At 30.4% G+C, this 21,791-nt stretch overlaps 1 protein-coding gene across 7 annotated transcripts in view; it reads right to left on the bottom strand.

The window, feature by feature from the left end:
* Positions 1 to 21,791, bottom strand: part of LOC145279678 (phosphatidate phosphatase LPIN2-like) — a 98,492-nt gene that overhangs the window by 27,192 nt on the left and 49,509 nt on the right. For 4 of the 7 annotated variants that reach the window (XM_080130944.1, XM_080130947.1, XM_080130945.1 and 1 more), the window contains exons 4-7: positions 20,731 to 21,209; positions 16,695 to 16,870; positions 14,839 to 14,995; positions 13,243 to 13,257 (exon numbers count right to left, since the gene is read on the bottom strand). In XM_080130944.1, coding sequence (XP_079987070.1) covers positions 13,243 to 13,257; positions 14,839 to 14,995; positions 16,695 to 16,870; positions 20,731 to 21,209 — 827 coding nt within the window. The remainder of the gene's footprint in view (positions 1 to 13,242; positions 13,258 to 14,838; positions 14,996 to 16,694; positions 16,871 to 20,730; positions 21,210 to 21,791) is intronic. The other 3 variants (XM_080130948.1, XM_080130950.1, XM_080130949.1) reach the window with 1 other exon arrangement.

A 21,791-nucleotide genomic window follows, 5' to 3' on the forward strand; every position in this document is an offset into this window, starting at 1 on the left:
AAAGTTTTTGTCCAGAATTCCCCCCATATTAAAAACAAAAATAAAAATCTGATGTATGTACCCATGATGAAATTAAAATATATTCCATCATTGATCAAGTAGTTTTATTTTTAAATAATAAAATCAAATTTTACGAGTACTCAGAGTGGCTGTTCGTCATTTTGAAAAATCTTTTTGTTTCAGGTATGTACATCATACAGATTGTTTTTTTATTTACTTTTGTTTTTTTAATATAGAGAGAATTCGACAAGAACTTGCAAATATTTTCTTTCAAGACAAAAATAATATAAGGTTGCACACTCTAATCTGTGCAAATAAATCAAAATTATATTTTTTGTTAGTTGATAACATTTTTATTCATGGGCAACAAAGTAATCGTACAATATAAAGTTATAAATTGTAGCATTATATTAAAGCATAATATTCTAGGACATTCCAATATTATTACTACTATCTTTAACTTCAAAACAAACTGAAATAGTTTGCAATTGGTAGTTCCAGTCATGACAAAAGGCAAAGAATTGATTACTCCACTAACAAAACCATCTAAAATGCAAGTTTATTTGTATGTATTAATAGTATGCAATCTTATACATTAAATATTGTGTTCAGTTAATACTCTGAAATATTAAAAAATGAATGGAAACATTTTCAGAATTACCACAAAAAAAAAAAAAAAAAAAAAAAAAAACCCAGGTCCACTTCATTCTGCATCCCCCACCCAATAAAAAGAAGCAGATCATCTGTGTTGAAGAAGGAAAGATAGACAGAGAGAGGGGAAGATAGAAAGGGTGAAGCGACAGAGAAAGTACAGTGACAGACAGAGAGGGAGGACAGACAAAGAGGATGGTGGAAAGAGACAAGCACCCAAAGGAGAGAAAACAGACACAGAGGGGTTGGGTGGAGGTACAGAGTCACACACACACACACACACACACACACACACACACACACACACACACACACACACACACAAAGGGAGTTGTGAGAGAGAGAGAGTTACAAACAGAACGGGTGGTGAGAGAAAGAGTGAATGAGGGATATGTTTAGCTGAAAACCGACCATCCTTTTGTGCAAATATACTTTATGTCATAAGATACAGACATTTGGGGAGGGGGCATTTTAACGAGGCTGGAAATACATGCAAAATAGGAAAAAAAAAAAAAAATGAAAACATTGCCGCAGAAAATAAAGTCAATGCAAAACTTGAATTACTGATCAAATCTTTTCAAATGATTGAAATCTCTTGAGGATGCACGAGTTCAACGGGTATTGACAAATCGATTGAAATCAGTTATTCACTAATGATATCACTGGAAAAGTTATCAACAGCAAATATAACCCAGCTATAAGTAAAATATCAATTTTTCTTCAATTAAATATTTACAATAAGTTAAATTTTATAATTTTAGAAAATCGAGTAATGCTGTATAATTTTAGAAAATCGAGTAATGCTGTATAATTTTAGAAAATCGAGTAATGCTGTATAATTTTAGAAAATCGAGTAATGCTGTATAATTTTAGAAAATCGAGTAATGCTGTATAATTTTAGAAAATCGAGTAATGCTGTATAATTTTAGAAAATCGAGTAATGCTGTATAATTTTAGAAAATCGAGTAATGCTGTATATTTTTAGAAAATCGAGTAATGCTGTATAATTTTAGAAAATCGAGTAATGCTGTATATTTTTTAGAAAATCGAGTAATGCTGTATAATTTTAGAAAATCGAGTAATCTATATATCTAGAAAAGTAAAATTGTGTGTGTGTGTATTTCCCTACCAAACTACTCTGTCAATTTTCAGTCTACAGATTCGAGATTTGACATAAGGGGTATTGAAATTTGGGAAAATCTTTTTAATCAGTTTTCGGCCAGAAATTTGGCTGTCAAGGGGTCAAAATTCAATGATTTGACCATTGAAAACTTTACCAAACTCCTCCGCCAATTTGGGATCTAAACACTTGAAATTTTAAATGTAGGTTACTTGGACATAAATCAAATTATAAGGTTTGGCCTGAGCCCAAAACAATAAATGTTAAGGGGTCAAAATTGGGGTCAAAGATTAAAAAAAAATTTGACGTTTGCAGTCTCTACCAAATTACTCAGCCAATTTCTTGTCTAAACATTTGAAATTTTACATAAAGGTTATTCAGACATAGCGCAAGCTTTTTAATCGGTTTCAGTCGAAAATTTGACTGCCAAGGAGTCAAAGGTCAAAAGATTTAACCTTTGCAGTTTTTAGAAAACTGCTCAGCCAATTTTTGATCTAAACATTTGAAATTTTACATAACGTGTTGAAATTTTACATAAAGGGTATTCACACAAGAGCAAGTTACATAGGGCCTAAGCAAAGCCAGGCTGAACTGCTAGTATATATATTATATAAAAGTGAAATTGTGTGTGTGTGTATATATTTCCCTACCAAACTACTCTGTCAATTTTCAATCTACAGACTCGAGATTTGACATAAGGGGCATTGAGATTTGGGAAAGTCTTTAATTGGTTTTTGGACAGAAATTTGGCTGTCAAAGGGTCACAATTCAACGATTTGACCTTTGAAAACTACCAAACTCCTCTGCCAATTTGGGGTCTAAGCACTTTAAATTTTAGATGTAGGTTACTTGGACATGGATCAAATTTTAATTTGATTTGAGCCCAAAACAATAAATGTTAAGGGGTCAAAATTGGAGTCAAAGTTAAATAAATTTGACCTCTGGTCTCTACCAAATTACTCAGCCAAATTTGTTGGTGTAAACATTTGAAATTTTACATAAAGTGTATTCAGACAGAGCAAGTTTTTAATCAGGTTTTGGCCGAAAATTTGGCTACCAGGGGGTCAAAGTTAAAGATTTGACTTTTGCGGTTTCTAAAAGTTTTGCGTCTAAACATTTGAAATTTTGCATAAAGAGTATTCAGACATGCAGCAAGCTTTTTAATTAGTTTTTGGGCAAAAATTTGGCTGGCAAGAGGTCAAAGTTGAAAGAGTTGACCTTTGCAGACTCTACATAACTTCTCCAATTATAGGTATAAACACTTGAAATTTTAGATGTAGGTTACCTGGACATGAGTCAAACTTTAATATTTAATACATACACACATAAAGTTATGAACAGTACATAGGGCCCGAACAAAGCCAGGCTGAACTGTTAGTGCTGTATAATTTTAGAAAATCAAGTAATGCTATATAATTTTAGAAAATCGAGTAATTTTAATTTTAGAAAAAAAAAAAAGAAAAAAATATTTTTAATAATTTTTTTATATAAATAAAACTGTAGATGTATCTATAAATATTTAACCGATAACCTCTTAAACTACTGGTCACATAACACTGAAATTAATAGAAATAGTAATCATACACGAAAGATAGCTTATAACGAGTAAAATGTTTGTTTGGATGGATGACTAACACGTGAAGAAATATGTTGGTAAGTTGAAATGAACATTTTGCATTTCAACTTGCCAAAATATTTGTATTAGTTTGTATATGCATAAAACTAATCATAGTTATAAGTGGTTCAATTTTAAAACTTTCTCATCCATCTGTCGGGTTAGCTCAAACTGTAGAGAATGCAGCAGAGTTCTAAATGTTTTGGTTTCGATTCTAGTTGATGGCACCAAGTTTTTTTTTTTCACTTTGAAATCATTACTATATATTAGGTACAATAATATTCAATAGAAAATTAACTCTGTAATAAATGCAAAAGCTGCATGAATTAAAATATATTTAAGTGTATTTTATGACTGGAAAGATCAGTCGACCTCCCTGCTAGTTATTTAATGAAATTATATGCCATTACTCAGTTTTCTAAAATTTTCAAATTTGACTTTATGAAATAAGGTTTTCAAAAAGATGCAACTAACTCCTATTCGATTTACAATAAGTTTTTTGCTTTAAATAAAAGTATTGATATGCTATTAAACATTTAAAAAAATTAAACAATACTAGAAGGAAAGAATTGAAATCAGTGATTGTCCATCTAAAACCTTTGGGGGAAAAATACAGATTAAATAAAAACTTATTGTGCGATTTTCATTAAAAAAAGTTTCAATTTGCAAAAACCTGAACAGATGTTTTAACTTTATATTAAGAATGACACATTTTATTTCATTAGAAAAAGACTTGTTAAATTAGAAAAATAAAAAGATGAAATAATTAGAAGAAATTAATTGTTAAATGAATAAAGCTGAAACTTGTGAAAAATAAAACAAAGAAAATGGAAGACTTTAACATAAAATGTTAGTGTGAAATGTGACATTTAGACATGAATAAATAAATGCAATGATTGGAAAGAATTAATATGTATGTATTGAGCTATAAAAAAAAAAGTATTTCAATCAAATTAATTTCACGCTCCTGCTGATTAGAACATTTGAAAACATTGCCATTGAAAGAACAAACTACTTTTCTAGTGAAACTATGCCATGAGAAAGGATAAAAAACACACACACACTGATCCTATTTCTAATAATGGCATTATATCACAGAAATGTAGTTGATTTTAAGCAAATGTTTATTAAAAGAAAGAAAAAAAAATGAATTGTACTGGTTTTCTGATTCAAATACAAATGACATTTACATCAAAGGGAAAAAGAAAAATTACTAATTTATTTGAATATAAAGTAAAAGAAAAAAAAAATTATAATCAATATATAAGTGGTGGACACTTGGGAGAAAAAAAAGTCTTCTGGTTCAGGATTCCTATAAATTATAAAATTTCAGATTTCAACTCTCTACTTTAGATGGGAATTTAGCTAAAAAAAAAAAAAAAAAAAAAAAAAAAACTCTCCAAAACTTCTTTATTCTGAAGAAAGTAGTCTTTAACTATTAGAGTTAGGTTGCCTGAAAAATACTTGAAGATTTTCGACTCATTTTAAAAACATTGATTCTGGTTGCTTCTTTTGCAGTATTTTATACAAAATTTTACATGCTTAATAATTGAGGTGTACTCTCTAATGCATTTCAGTAATTTCTTTAATATGATTTTAATAACTTAAAAAAGAAAAAAGAATTCAAACTACCATAATGCTGTCCAAACAGCTACCAATATCAACAGAGCATGAGAAAAAAGGTCTACAAGTGATCAGACAGTAGAAAAGAAATTTGAGAAATTCCATAATGGTAATGAGAACTGAAGATGAAGATAGAGGATGACTATGCATTTTCAACTATGGATGCTTGAAAGCAATTGTTGAACAAAATCTAAACATGTTTATGAATTTTTGAGATGAGGAGATTGATTATTTCGATTCTTTGAATTAGTGTTCTCATCTCTCCTCATGGGGAGTAAGATAGATCAAAACAGTGTATATCCTGCGCAACAATTACCTACTACACAGACCTAAAATAGAATTTAATACAATTAATCATAAATTATATATATATAGTAGTGATAAGTGCTTGTGCGTATATATATATATATATATACACACACACACATACACAGTAATTATATGTAGTGATAAGTATGTGGGTGTATATGTATGTATATATATATATATATATATATATATATATATATATATATATACACACACACAAGTAATAATAAAGTGATACGTAGCGAAAAGTAGTAAGATTGTAAATCGAAAAACAAAAATAGATTCAAGGTTCCTAAAGTTTATACTAGAGTTGTCCACAAGATAAAGTACTTGGTTAAATTTCAAAGTTGTAAAGTTGCTCTTCTGGAATATGAAGGTTCAATCCTCAGTGAAGACGACACTCAAAATACAATAGCGAATTACTTAGAGTTTCTACCCAGTCATGACTGATTAAACAAGAGAATGCTACCCTGGTGGATTAAATAAAAGGATTCTGTTCAAAATTCTGAAGATTCCAGAGTTTGACAGAAAGATCCCCAGAGTTCAACAAGATACACCTAAAGAAGGTTAGAAAACCAAAATGTTGTGAACATCACACTCGAGATGAGAACAAAAAAAATCTAGTCGAAGAAAATTCAAATTCCAATTTCATTCATAAATTTTTTAGTTTTTGCTCCATGGAGGTACACGACATAGCAGTTCTGACCATCTAGTAATCATCAAAAATGAAATCAATATTTTCATAGCAAAAAGTAAGAGGTCGGGGAGAGTCAGAAGCCAGCAATTTAGGAATTTTTTTTTTTTTTTTTGCAGGCTTCTCACCCCAAAATAACTCAAACCACACACTTGATTTTGTTATTGTTCAATAAGTATTTGTTCATCAAGACGGCTTATCTTATGAAGAAATAAAAACATTTTACTCTTACATTTGCTGTTGCTTATCAAGTCAGAATTTGTTCATTTTTATAAATTAATAGAAAGGAAATATGTATAAAAACATTAATATAGAAAGAAACCCTTATTTACCAAAACACCCGAATAATATGTTTAATGAGAGAAAACTCAGACATTAATATTCAGACAAAAGGAAAAACATTAACAAAATAAGGAATATTGAAAAATGACAACAATATATATAACATAAATAAAACAAATGCTGCCACTTTTCAATTTTATTTTAAAATGAAGATACTTGTACAGTTTAGTCAAGACATTAAAAAATGAAAATACCGAAAAAAGTTTAAACTGTATGTATCCGTTATAGAAGGAAGTTCTCTGAAAAAAGATTTCACTTAATTTCATCAAGTAGTTTTTTATTTTTACAGTGGAAAAACACGTTTTTATGAGAGCATGTTGAAGGCAGTCATCTTGGATTTAAAAAAAAATTTTGTTTGAATTTTAGAAATGCCAAAGGGAGATAGCTCCAATTAAAGCACTGATACCCCTTCCCATCTTTAATACTAGCTTTTCTTCCTAAAAATCGAACATTTTGCTCGGTATCATAAATTGTTTTTTCGCTGTAAAAAAAAAAAAAAAGACTTGATGAAATTAAATGAAATTTTTTTTTTCGGAGAACTTCATTCCATAACGGATACATACAATTTAAACTTTTTTTTTGATATTTTCATTTTTTAATGTCTTGACTACTCCTGTAAAAGTACCAAAATGAATTTTAAATTCATTTAAAAAATAAATATCTGTATGAATAAAGTCACAGAATTTAGTCATTTATTTCAAATTCTCTTAGCAAAGTTCTGTCAAAAAAAACACAATTTTTTTTTTATGGAAACTTATGTACAAGTAAAATAACATTAATGTAAAATAAATCTTAAATTTAAATTGTCACAAGTTTCAAAACTATAAATCATCTAAAATAAATGAAAAATAAATTGTGATTTCATAAATTTTCTATTTTTGGGATCAAGGAATGATTAAAAAAAAAATAAGGATAAGTGTAAATGTATGAACAATACAAACACATCACACAGAATTATCGACACTGCAATACACTTAATCTAACAGTCCTCATAAACAAATGTGAAACATTCAATAATTAAAAGCTATACAGTAAAGTAAAAAGAAAAGTAAAAACAAAGAACAACAGCCAATGGTGGTTAATTATTGTTAGGGATAGGGAGTGATATACAACATTTTAGAAATAGAATAAGATTTAAAAAATTGTATGTCATATTTACCTACATTTGAGGTAATATTAAAAAAATAAAATATGAATGAGTTTATGAATTTTAGGTGAAGGTTTTTCTAGCCCTCACTTCCTTTTGTTTCGTAGGTATTCAGATCTTTATTAATCCTAATAGCTTACATGAAAACAGATTAATATTTGCTGAAATCTACGGAAACTGAAAAACTTTAAATAATTCTTTTTAATTAGTATTGGAACAAAAATTTATTGCTTGTGAACAAAATAAGTATGAAATCACTTAAAATTTGATTTAAAGGAATTTATGTTTCTGAATTCTGATGACGATTTTTCCTATACTTTTGATTCTTTGGATTACTGCTTTCATCTTGAGTGTTATTTTAACAATACTCCGGATGACGTAACCTTGGACCTTCAGGTGTATTTTGTGGAACTCTAGAATCTGTTGTACTCAGAAATCTGCACAGAATTTCTAACAGGGTAGCATTCTCTTGTTCCATCAGCTAATAGTTCACTTAAAATTCAGTTGAAGGTTCAATCCTGAGTGTGGGCTACACTCAAAATACAATTGCAAATTATTTAGGACTTCTACCCAATCATGGATGATAGAACAAGAGCATGCTACTCTTATAGGGTTCTGTTCAAAATCTTGTTCAGATTCAGAGTTTGACAAGATGCACTTGAAGAAAATCAGGTTACATCAACTGCAATGTGAAAATAACACTCAAGATGAGAACAATAATTTGAAGAATTCAAATAATAATTAAAGGGATTTGTTTAAAAAAAAAAAAAAGAATATTATTATGAACACATTTCCATTCTGACACTAGTTTGCACAAATAATTGTGAAAATGGTTTATTGGAGTATTTTCTGTTTGACATTGTATACAGCAAAATATGAAACAGATAGAGAGATAACATGAGATAGAGAAAGAGAGAGAGGAGGGAGAGACAGCATGCTTTGAAAAAGCGGGGGAGGGGGGTTATAGATTGGGAAAAAAAAAAAAAAAAAAAAAAAAAGAGGGGGAGGCCAGCACGTCTAACTAGACATGACTGAGTAAAATGCCTTAACAACTTATAAGCAATAACTCCATTTTATCATTAAAAGACAATTTGACTTTTCTTATTTTATTTAGTAACTAACTGTATCTATCCTGCATTGACCAAAATTGTTCTAGAACTAATGTCGTTTCAATTTATTTAATTGCTAGAAACTTATTGGATGTAAGCTTCCGAATTCCTTTACAATTTTTAAGAATCTTTTTAACATTTTAAATAGAAGCTTCTATTAAATTTTGTAACTATCAAATTTTTTTTTTTTTTTTACATTTAGTTTTAATTGAGTTTATTCCCAACTCAGGAAAATATCTACTTACTCTGTTTTCATTATATCCTTTTTTAAATGTCTCTATTATACAATATTCTGTGTCACTGCTGTTTCATTAGTGTGTTTTGTTTATTAATATTTCCTAAGACCCAAAGCAGAATTCAGGACAGATAACTACTTATTATTTATTATTTTTATTTGAATCTGAAAAATTATTGTTTATCCCTGGCAATAACAGGTTTCATTATGTTTACATTGTAGTGATCTGCAACACTAACAAGCAATAACTTCTTTTTAACATCAATTTAAATAGAAAAAAAAAAGTTTCATCTTTTATTTCAACTAGCTATACTTTTGGAACATTTCCCAGAATTTAAAAAATTTGTTTCTATTAAATACTTTGTAAAAATCTTTTCATATTACTAAATGTCAATACAGAAAAAGAAATGGTAAAAGTTAATGAATTTCTTCAATTTACATCCACTTATTGTAGGTATATTCTTTTTATCACAAAGGCCATATTAAGGTCTGTGAATTAAAGAAAAGAGGGAGGGGAGAAGTGCTTCCAGACTCACTATTCTTGTAACAATAGATTTAGAAAAATAAAAGATTTTTTAAAAAATATTTATACAAGTTTAACTTTCTTTTGTTAAAAGGAAATGTTTGTAAGATGTTATATATATATATATATATATATATATATATAAATAACATAAGTATAACATTACATTTTTGATCAAGTATCAAAAATGTAATTGTCTGGTTTAGATGCTTGAAAATACCATAAGGTTGAAATAAATTATTGCATCGACAATTATGTAATTTCCGTGTTATACTTTTTATGTTATTGCTCTGTTTACCACATTGAGCTCTCATACTCGAATTTCCTCTGGAATTATTCCATTATAACACACACATTATATATATATATATATATAATTTTAACTAAATCCCTTCTTAATTTAAAGATGAGCAAACAAAAAAAATCTAAATATCAAATATCTCCAGATAAAATAAAATGACTGCAGAAATTCCACCCTGGACCAAAGTATTTTAGGTTTGCAACAGATGCCACACACAAATTCAGTACAGCAAGGCTAGTAGCCACTATCTTATGTAACTTTTGAACATCTTTGCAGACACATTCAATTGTGATAATAAAATACTACATTACATCCTATGAGCAACACCATCACAACATCGTTAGAGGAAGGGGTACCTATTTTTCCCTCTAAATATTTATCCCTACCACCGCCATCAGGAGGAAGTCTACACGTTCCACAAATTCTACACTTACATAGCCCGAAACTGGTTAATACAAACAGATATACCATTAACTTCCCCGTAATAGAATCAAAAAATAATAAAATCTACCTTGGGAAAGTCCACTGCCTCTGATTGGTTGCCCGCTAATTCTCTTATTCCAAAATTAGACCATTCTGAATGAAGACTTCAAAACATTACACATGGCATCACTAGGACAAATATTGATTTGCATGCCATCAATTTCAGTTAACAGACAATTTGCAACATAACAGCAAATGAATGTTCCACTCTTTTACATAACTAATGACTGTTTCGCTTCTCTGCTAGGACTAAAACATACACAAACATATGTATAGTATTTATTAGTAAATGTATCTTCTACAGTCTTCTTTCTTTCTTTGTATTTGTCGAAACAAACAACCTACCGTAAGAAATTCAGAAATTTTACTGTTTTTATTTACTTTTTTTTTTATTGGCAATTGTTTTTTATTTATTTTTATTTTTTTGTTATAAAAGTTTTGTTTCTTTGAATTAGTGAACACATACAGTTTTTTGTTTGTGTATGGAAAGTTAGTTTGAAATTCTTTTTACGACATAACCCAGCATCGTTTAATCCGTAAAAAATTGTAAATCTATTTTTTTTTTTACCTAATACATTTAAACAGCCTTTAAAAAGCTATTTTTAAGTGCTAACCCGGCATAGTATAAACACTCCTAACCTCCCCATGTTAAGAATGACTTCCAAGGTTGGGGTGTTTATACTATGCTGGGTTAGGTTGTAAAAAAAAAATACCCTCTTTTCTTTGGTTTCATTCCAATTTTTGCCCATCTGCTCGCTTGCGTCTTTTTACTCACTCTGTATAATCCTGCCATTTTCGATGTTGCCAAGTGAGACTCGTGGAAAAATAGGATTTATTAGGATAAAATTTCCTTTTTCATTCTGATCGCCTACAAGCAGAAGACGATATTTGCACAAACCATATGCTATGGTTTGATGAATAATGTTCACTTATTTTTTTTATTTATATATTCATACTTTTTCTATTTGGACATTCATTATATTCTTTTTGGACTTACACATTTACTGAAGGGCACTGAAATAATCATGTGATTATTTAAAAACCCATTACAAACATGAGAGAATAGTATTTTGCAACTATTGCATACTTTCACCTAACAAATTAATAACAGATGCTATAAAAAAAATAAAAAACAAAAAAAAAAAACACTCCTCTACAGGATGCAATAGTGCTAAAAAAAACAAATAGAAACATAATCGGTCAAAAAACAAATTTAACTACTGGTAACCCTAAAATTATCCTAATATTTCATAAATACTGGTAACTTATTTTGAACTATTCAGCATGTTAACATACGTGCATAAGTAAAAAAAAAAAATATACATAGCGTCTTAACACTCGATAATTGCACAAACATAAAATGTAATCAACTTCTACACATGATGCAATTCTGCTAAAAAACATATACAGCCTCTTTGAAGTCTTAATTGCTCAAAATTATTAAAATTAAATACTGGAAGTCTTAAAATTTTGCTATGGTGTCAAAAGGTTTTAGAAGTATTAGCATTTCAGCATGCATTGCTAACTCTTTCCTTGTCCATATGGAACTAACATAAATAAATGTAATCAAATAAATATTGCTCTTTTCTTGCTCGAATGGAACTCGAGCAAATGTAAACACAGCATTGGTTTGGGAAAGTAAATATGCACAAAATACCAACATGCCACTACCCCATCCCACCTCAATTAATAAAAAAAAAATTTTCTTTTACGTGTACCAATATATAATTTTCGATTTCTGAGTGATTATCAAGAATTTAATGATGCTATATTTGTTTTGTTTTTTTTTTTGTTTTTTTTTGCATTTTTTATTCCTGTTAACAAATTTAATTTTATATTCTTGACCGATTACATAGGTTACAAAACTGTAATTTATGCCGACACTTTCTTTTTAGAACTGATTAAATGTTTTCAAATAAGTTAAAATACAAAAATATTATGCAACGTACATTTTATTAGCTATGGAAACACTTATTTGTTATATAGTTGTTTTCTTACCACTTTTACTTTCTGTGGAATATTTTATCATTTCGAAGATATGCTAAAGCTATTTTTAGAAAAAAAATGTGTGCAGTATACCGATAAGAAAAACGATGGCCAACTTGAAAGATACTGTCATCGGTAGAAGGTAGTTATCTACCTCGCTCAATCTACCAAGTTAGTAAATGCTTTCTTTAAAATCAGCCAGTACCTGCAAGTTATCGCCCCAAACCAACACTAATTGCCAGTAACCAATAGTACCGACAATCACAGACAGTGGCTTCTACTAGCTGCCACGGAAAACAATGGCCAACAGTGGAAGCCAGATTATTTCATTTTGGCTACGGCCACCAGTATCCACTATTTTCCAGGGACAGCAGTGGTTTAATTTGTTTTCGAGGGGGATCCTTTAACGATTCTGTTCTGGATCTGTCATGCTTCCACCGGGTAACTCCGGTTAACAAGTCCTGCTAGTTTAAAATAATGAGACAAATGTTTAATAGTTTAAGCCAATTGTTTTTTTTCTTCAAGTAAATGCATATACATTAAGAATCTTTTCTTTTTTATCATTAAACCTACTTCAATTATTACAAAACTAAAAATAATTTAAATTTTCTTTCAATTATGCAATATTATAGAGAAAAAATAGTTATAATATTTATAATCATAATTCATAAGACTATTCATTCAACTTTGCAACTACATTACGTGAAACATAATTTAGTAAAAAGTGTACAGAGTAAAAGTACATTTTTGTTAGAGAGTGTTTTAATATTATTCACCGACTTGAAATTACTAAACTGTTTTCTTAAAATGGTACATGAAATAGCATAGGCAGTTATAGGTTGATAAATGATAACATAAACCTTTTAGGGGATTTATTGGGCATCTTGACTTAGGAAAGTAAATCACAAAAGATGAGGAAAATAAAAAAAAATAAAAAAAGAAATCAAATAAGTTTTAATTTAAAAACTAGTGACATTTTAGAAAATTAAGTTATAGGGACAAGGTTTTGTGTTATTAAAAAAAGAAATAGAAAATAAACATTCTAACACATTCCATAAATGATTAAAAAAATATATAACAATAAAGTCTTGCAAAAAGACTTACCTGAAAACATTAAATCTAAAATTTAAAGTTAAATTTCTTTTGAGAAAAAGTTTAAACTGATTTTTAAACTCTATGCATGCTAAAATTTGGGTTTTATTGCTAATACCAAATGTTTTGTTTTATTATTTGATAGTGTTCAATTTAGTTATGTTTATCTTGACACAAAGCTAATAAAAACCCAAAACAAAATATTATGGTGTATTTTATGATCATTGCCATGAAAAAAGTGGCATTTTTTCTTTATTTAATAGTTCAATTCTTAGTGTGGATTCTCTAATAATCATAAATTTGTTGAATAAAAAAATCCGAGACATTACTTTAGTATTTAAAGTTAGCATGCAAAGAGTTTAAGAAAATAATAAAGAAAATTGTTTTTATAATATTTAAATATTGATTTTATGATAGAAAATATTAAATTTAGCAATTTAATAGCTGCCATTTTAAATAAGGGAAAAAAATGATATCAATGTAAGAAATAAAAATGGGAAAGATATTTTTATTTGAACTATTGTCATCATCAACATGACCACATTAAATCCAATGAAAATGTGGACAAGGTAGACATAGGTGTCAGCCTTCATCAAATGTATTGGTTCATTGAATTCAAGTGTGAAGGAAACTTCAGTGTATACAATACACAAATAATCAACAACATTGAATATTGGAAAAATATGAATGAACAATATATATGAAGAAGGGCAACAAATACAGTGACTGAAACGTAATAATATAATTAGCAATGTTGATAAGGACAATAGTTTAAAGATAAAAACAATGGAAATAACTGTTCACCCAAAATATTCAGACAAAACATTTGGAAGTGTTTAGAATGAACAGCATCTTGTCTACATCAATTAAAAAAAATAAAATAAAATAAAAAAAAATAAAATTATATATACATAAACATTTTTTTAATGTTTGTCCATAATGTGCAATTACCTTTCTTTTTAAGAAATAAGGAATCCCTAAACCATTTTATGCTTTGGTAACAAATCTATTTTGTGATATCTTATGTAAAATATGATTTATAAATGAATTAGGTATTAACTTAAAAGTAAATAAATAAAAATAAAAGAAAAAGAGCCTAAGTATAAATAAATTTGAATTCAGGGAAGTGAGTTGGATGATATTGTCAGATGCAGGGGTATAGTACAGTGACATCTGGAGAGTCAAGGCCATAGAGCAGAGGTAGCTGCAGGAGTAGGAGCCATAGAGCAGAGGTAGGGGCCGTAGAGCAGGGGTAGCTGCAGGAGTAGGGGGTCATATAACAAAGGCATTCGCAGCAGTAGGGGCTATAGAACAAGGGTACCCACAAGAGTAGAGACCATAGAGCAGAGGTAGCTACAGGATTAAAGGTCATAGAGTAAAAGTAGGAGAGTAGTTAGAGTGCAAACATAAGGATAAAGGTAAGTGTCTAAAATGCAAACAAACATTTATTATTCAAAATGGTTAGCGTGCTAAAACATCAGCTACTGGCAGAGTGTGGTTAAAGTGCAAATGAATATTGGAGATGCCAAACGAGTTAGAATTGGATAGGCAGACACTTTCAAAAAAGTAGAAATAATTTTGGTAGAAAATTAAATAACTTGCAACTACCTTTTTGGAAAATATTTTGCAATTTCTGGATCATCCAATTTGTTAATCTCTTCCAAGTAGATGCCTTCCTGTTGTGGTTTGTTAGTGACTGTTGTCTTTGGTTTGCTACTAATAAAGCCAAAAAGACCTCCAGCTTCAGATTCCCCTGGATTACCACCTGAAAATAACAAATATATAACACTGAAAGCATTTATCTTTTTTTGAAGAGTTTGTTTTTATATGCATCCACACACTAGAGACCCTTGGTCCATTTATCATGTTTAAGTCTAAAATAGCATTTTTAAATTCATTCAAGCATTTCCCTAAAGAGACATAACCTGTCAGGTCAGTGTCATGTTTCAGTTAAAAATTGGGAGATGGTCGTGATGAAGTGAACAGTAATGTGGAGTGCCAAGATCAAATCCTGTTGGTTTCATAGTACCCCCCCCCCCGAGTTTGGGCCATTTCTAAAACGTTTTTTCCCTGATGACTGTGGTATGTTGCTAGTCCTGTGAAGTTCTAGGAGGTCTACCCTCACAAACTTTACCTTTGCTCTTGGAAAAGGGGCTAGTTTATTACTAATCATCTGAGGTGCCCTTACTGGAGAATGCTGACAGAGCTACTAAGGCATTTTCACAGGCCAGAGTGCTCTTATTTTAGGGCTTGATTCTTTGATTCCACTTCCTGATCCTTGTCTTCATACCATTGGAGATAAATAACCATAGTACTACTCTCACTATGAATATTAGCAACCATATACATGATTCCTACTGTATGTAGTGGATTCTAGAAATAACTAAGGAAACCAAGCCAACAATAAAATTAGAGTCTGTCAAAAAAAGTTTGTACTATATGAATTAGAAATACATAATCTATTATGAAGAGATAAAAATAAAATGTCCTGCAAATGTTTACTTCATAAATATTACAATTTCAACAATGATTCTGAAGCCTTTAAGCTATCCATTTTAAAATAATTTCTTGGTTCAATTAAAATTTTAAGGTAAAAGTCAAGTATTATGATTAATGTATCTGAAACCAATGAAAACCAGGATTTTTTATAATACCCTACCTGAGAATTCTTCCTTCAAACTCCTCAGTCTAACATTCACGGGCAATATGAACTGGAACAAATACATTGAGGACATTGCCAAGCCTGCTGCAAAGAAGGTGGGTTCCCTCTATTGAGCTAGAAGACTATTCACCCCTGAGAGTATCCTATACCTCTACAAGGCCACCATTTGCCAATGCATGGAGGATTGTCTCCTCTCCCTCTTGGATAGGATTCAAAAAAGAGTTTTGAATATAATTGGTCCCACTTTGTCAACTAAGCTCCAACCCCTGTGCCATCGCCGCAATGTTGCCTGTTTTACAAATATTTTAATGGAATGCGCTCTGGTAAACTCGTTGCACTAGTGCCTTCTCGATGTACATATCCCCGACAAACCTGCTTAGCAACAAAATTTCACCCCTTCACTGTTGACGTCCCTAAATGCCAGAAAACTTTCTACTTTAATAGTTTCTTCCCTCAAACAGCTAGACTTTGGAATTTCCTTTCTGCTACCTGATTCCCTGACTGTATAAATATGCAGAAATTTAAATGTAATGTAAACCAACATCTTGTTAATCTTTCCTAGGCATGATCCTAAATAGTATCCCCTTGTGTCCAACTGGCAATATGCCTTGTTAGGAGTGAATGTGAGTAAAAAAAACAAAAAACAAAAAAAAAAAAAACATTGTTTCTGTCATATTAAAGAACCTAGATCTTTACTATAAAGAAAAAAGCCACCAAAAAAAAAACAAAAAAAAAAAAACAAACAAATTCATTTTTGTCTAATACTTTGATAGATGTTAAGCAGAAGGACATAATTACTTACTAGTTGTGACTGGGTTTGAACTACTGGTCACTGTTGTAACTTCTGTGAGTTTGGGAAGGTCACCCCATTCCCATGTTGGTTGCTCCTCAGCTATCAGATCAGAGGTTAAACTCGTTTTATGTGATTTTTCTACTTCTGTGTCACTTTTTGTATCCTTGATATTATCATCTTGTAGTCTGGAAAGCAAGAAAAAAAAAGTTTAATAAATAAATAAACTAGTACACAGAAAAAAAACAAAACAAAAATGCACATTGCGAGTCAACTTGTGCTGCACCTGGTTATGGTGTAGATTATGCTTCACTGTTAACTTCCTCAACTGACTGTGATTGCTCTAGTGATTCATTGAGAAATGTAAATCACAATGTAGCAGGCACCACTTTATTCATCAACTAGCGGTGGGTACCAGGCGTTGCCCGGGTTTTTAGATGCGTGTGTGGTTGGGGGGGGGTAGTAAAATGAAGACAAAGTGAAGTAATAACCCTGTTTAAATATTATAAAAACAAACAATGTTAAAACTATCAAGAAAAAATCCTGAAAAAAAATTTTAAAAATGAACGTGAAGCAATACAAACGGTCCGGCAGTGCCTGGGTGTTTGAAAAATCCTCAAAAAAATGAAAAAAAAAAAAAAAAAAGTGATGAATTAACTAAAAGGTGAATTAGGTCAAATATCAATTCCGCAGAGAACAAATTATAAATGATTTTTATTGTTTTCTCAAATTCTAAATGAATTGTTTTAATTTAAGTGTACCTATTTACTATGCCTCCCCACGGGACAGAGTTAGACACCAGGGTTGTTTTTTAACGTGGAGACAATTCTTTGTGTGAAAATAAATGTTTAGTTGCAAGCAATAAAACCGGAAGTAAGAACTGGTTAGTCTCGCAGGTTGCGTCTTACACTAACTAAAAAAAAAAAAAAGCAAAAAGAAAACAATAATAATAATCACATTTTCTTTTTATATTTTCTTATTTTTATTTTATTTTATTTAGGGTAAAAGCAGAAAGCATAAATCAGGGAAAGATTAAAAAAAAAAAAAAAAAAAAAAAAAAAAAAACTGCATAAATAACCAGGTAAGATTCCAAACCGGTGTTTCCTTGTACTGTTTCTTGTGAACGCATCCAATGCAGCGTAAATGGGGAGCGGGAAAAGGAGGAATCTAATAGAGAGAAAAGATGTTGCAACTTCCATTGAATCTAACAGATTTTGGCAGTTAACTCTCACCGGGAAAAATATAGGAATGTACGGTTATCGAGGAAGTGTAAGGGTAATAGGCCTATAGCACACCTCAGATTTTGTGCTGTAGTTTGTGCACATTACATTTGCATGTAATGTCTTGATTTTTAATCCTATTAAGGTCAAACTCACATGGGGAAAAAATGAGTTCATTTTATTTATATAGAAGATAGATAGATAGATAGATAGAAGAAGAATAGAAGTAGATAGATAGATAGATAGATGATAGAAGAGAAGAGAAGAAGAGAAGAAGAGAAGAAGAGAAGAGATAGAGAAGAGAAGAAAAGAAGAAAAGAGATATCAGTGACTATCAACTATTGTACTACATGTAATAATATTATAAGTTGTCTTCCTTGTACTAGTCAATTATATTGAAGTTAGATAAATTATCTTCCTTTATTATACAATTTAAGTAACATCCTGCAAAAGAGTCCCCATTTTTTTAACGATGAAAATGTCAAGATGCATCTAATAAAAGCACATTCTCTTAATTCTTGACTTCAACCATTGTCTCAATAACACACCAGTCCATCATGAAATACTGTCATAGTATTTGTATAGTAATATTAGTACATTGATAATATTTGAATAAATTAATATTTATTAGAAAAAAAAAAAATCTTTATTATTATTTGTTAGTTATTTAACTTATACTCTTGTTTTAATATCAATTTTTTTAAAAGTATTTATTTATAATTTAATCTTTTAAAACATTTATTGAATGAATTACCATACATTCAAAATATTGAGGTTCACACTAAAACTGCACAATTGACCGATTAGAAACGTTCAAATAAAATTCATATTTTTATTTTATTTTTTAATCTCAGGTTTCACCTCATAACATTTAAATCTGCTCCTAGATGTGCTGATGGTATAAAAGATAGACATTGAGATACACTGCTCTATACAATAAGATAAGGAAAGGGGCAAGCTATAAGTTCAGACCTCTCTTTAGCTGATTATCAAATACCAGACCTTTTCTGAACAAGTACATTTGACGGCCACCTTTGTTTTGTCAGTTGAAAACTTCATAGCTGACTATAGCTTGGTCAACGCAACCTGCCTGGATTAACTTATTCAATAACCAGGATCTGTTTATAATTAGATTACAATCAGATTAATACCACTCAAGTGGCCGAATGTCTCTCAGACTCACAAATAAGATGGCACTAGCCAATATCAGTACAGTTATACAATAACAATGGTTAGCAACATTCTTAAAGAAAAAAAAATTAATATTATTTGTAGTGCTTATAGAAAATAATGAAATAGCATCTAATTATGAAATGATACCCCACACATGAATTTTATTATGGTAGACTATTATTCATTACAAAGAACTCTTTCTCTCTGCTAGTAAAGTAGTGCAGATTACAGTGTGGCATGCATCAAGAACCTATTATGCTTGGTCACTCATAGCCAGTGCAGGACATTTCTCAAGGTTATCAGTCAAAGTGATCCAATAACACAGATATAACTCAAACACCAAACGTACCAAAGCCAAAGTTTGTATCAGTAACACTTGTATTACAGTCTTATTAAAAAAAAACATTTTTGTTCTCATTGATTTTGTCGCTTCTTTTTTCTAACCCTTTTTTATCTTAAAGCTCTTAAATTTCCATGGAAATAAAACTTTTGAATTTTATCTTTGTCTACGATTTCTATAACCATCTGATTTTCTATGGAGAGAAAAAAAATTAAAAATTTATAAATACACACACTAACATATAAATTAAGACAGAGTGAATTTTATTACTTTTTCTATGAAAATCGCCCCAGACAAGACAAAGCCACTTGATGTAAGGAGCTAGAAAAAAAAAAAAAAACTAAATCAAGATCAAAAACTTGCCAACAAGAAGTGTTAGATGGAATAGATTCTGACCCAGAAAACAGTAATTCTTCCTTACTTCTTATCAGAAACATTGCTGAATAATGTGACAATTTATTGACATATATAATTATACACAGATGAGCATTTTGCTGTGTTACAACTCGGTGTGGCTGAACTTAGCCAGATTCACATCGATGAAGGAAAAAAATTCTCCCCCACCAACATTTAGGCAAAATGCTTTTCCGTAAAAATAATTCAAATATTGAAAATTAAAAAAAAACAAAACAAAAAAAAAAATAGGATGCGACATGATAGTGTCATGAGTGTTTACAGGTGCATACAGATGAGATGGAATGGGGAGTGCAGAGAAATGTAAAAATCTAGCTAGAGATATTGGACTAACCACAGTGCTGACATTCTTAGTTTGTTACACACAAGCCAGAGGGCATATTGTCTCAAAGATAGAGACAGAATTAAAATTATCTTCTTGAAATGTCAGATGTTTTGACTTGGAAAAGCATTACAGATAGAGACACAGCATTGTGAAGAAATCCAGAAAACCACCAAAGATATTTATGTGAGCAACCCCCCCCCCTCCCAGGAAGGAGAGGGAGAGGTGTTGAGTGATTGAGACAAAGAGAGGCCTTGAGAGGAAAAGAGAAAGGATGTTTTTAACTATAACATTGACAGAGAATTGTCCCCTGCGCCACACAAAGAATATTTACTTTTATCATATACAAAATATCACAAATATTTATGAAGAGGCTTCACCAGTGTACAATCCAACAATTAGGATAAAAACTTAAAATGCATCAGACATTTAATTTATGTATTTTTTTTTTCCACTAAAATTCAAAAGAAAAATCTTAAGCATCTTGTATTTTATATTTTTCAGATATTTAATGTTAGAGTCGAGATGTCTACACACACACACACAGAATATATTTAATTTTTTTTTATAAATACTTACTCATGTGGTAAAACATCTGTGTCACTCATAGGGTGAAAATACTGATACTGTTTTTTAGCCCAGTCATCTGTGCGATTCATCTTGTCTTCCACGGTAATAGTACTCAACGAGGGGTTTCGAATCATCTGGCAGTCCTCATCAGTAGACACATCCTCCATTTCAAATATGTCCTCCTCATTGTGTTTTTTACCATCAGTCAATTTGTTCACGGCCTTACGTCTCATGTTTTTCCGTTTCTTTCGTTTCTTTGTGTGGCCGTGTCCTTCACTCTCACTGGTTCCACCTTCAGGAGAGCTTTCTCGGCCACTAATTGCAGAGGAGATGACATGCCCAACTGATATTTCAGACAGAGTTCGTCCATCACCTGTGGAGTTTTCATCGGACAATGAGCGGCTTTCAGATTGTAAAAGTTCTTTAAGGCCTTGTTTCATCAACTCTGCTCCGGACGGAATTGGAGACGTTGCCAGATAAGGAGGAAACTGAAAACAAATAAAAACGAAACAGGTTTAGTTTCATTCTAAAAAAGAAAATATTTGTCTATAAAGTTTGCAACTATTCTAAACATAACTTTAATAAATCATCTAAAGTAAAAATGATAATTATCTTTAATTCTCCCGAGAAAGTTTTTTTTTTTTTTTAAATGCCTGATTTTTATATTAAAACTTTGTATATTTACTTTATGGTTTAATTTAGCACATGTGCCCCCTCAACATAAATACTCCTGACTAACCCAACAAGCAACAAAATCCCTCCCCTTCACTGTAGAGAATCTTTTTACTCTAATAGGAAATTCCCTCAAACTGTTAGATTTTGGAACTCCCTCCTGGCTGTACTGATATGCAGAAGTTTAAGTGCAATACAAACAGACATTTTGCTGCTCAACTCCTTACATAGTGTCCTTCTCTCTCTCTCTCTCTCTCTATATATATATATTCCCAAGTAGCAGCCCCCTATTTCCAAGTGGCATTATGTCTTATTTAATAAAAGGCAAAAAAAAAAAAAAAAAAAAAAAAATTCATAATTGAAAATTCTTTTGAAGTAAATTAACTTTAATGCACACA

Source organism: Euprymna scolopes, chromosome 7 (genome assembly GCF_053919585.1).
Source record: "Euprymna scolopes isolate OS-2025 chromosome 7, ASM5391958v1, whole genome shotgun sequence".
Classification (NCBI taxonomy): domain Eukaryota; kingdom Metazoa; phylum Mollusca; class Cephalopoda; order Sepiida; family Sepiolidae; genus Euprymna; species Euprymna scolopes.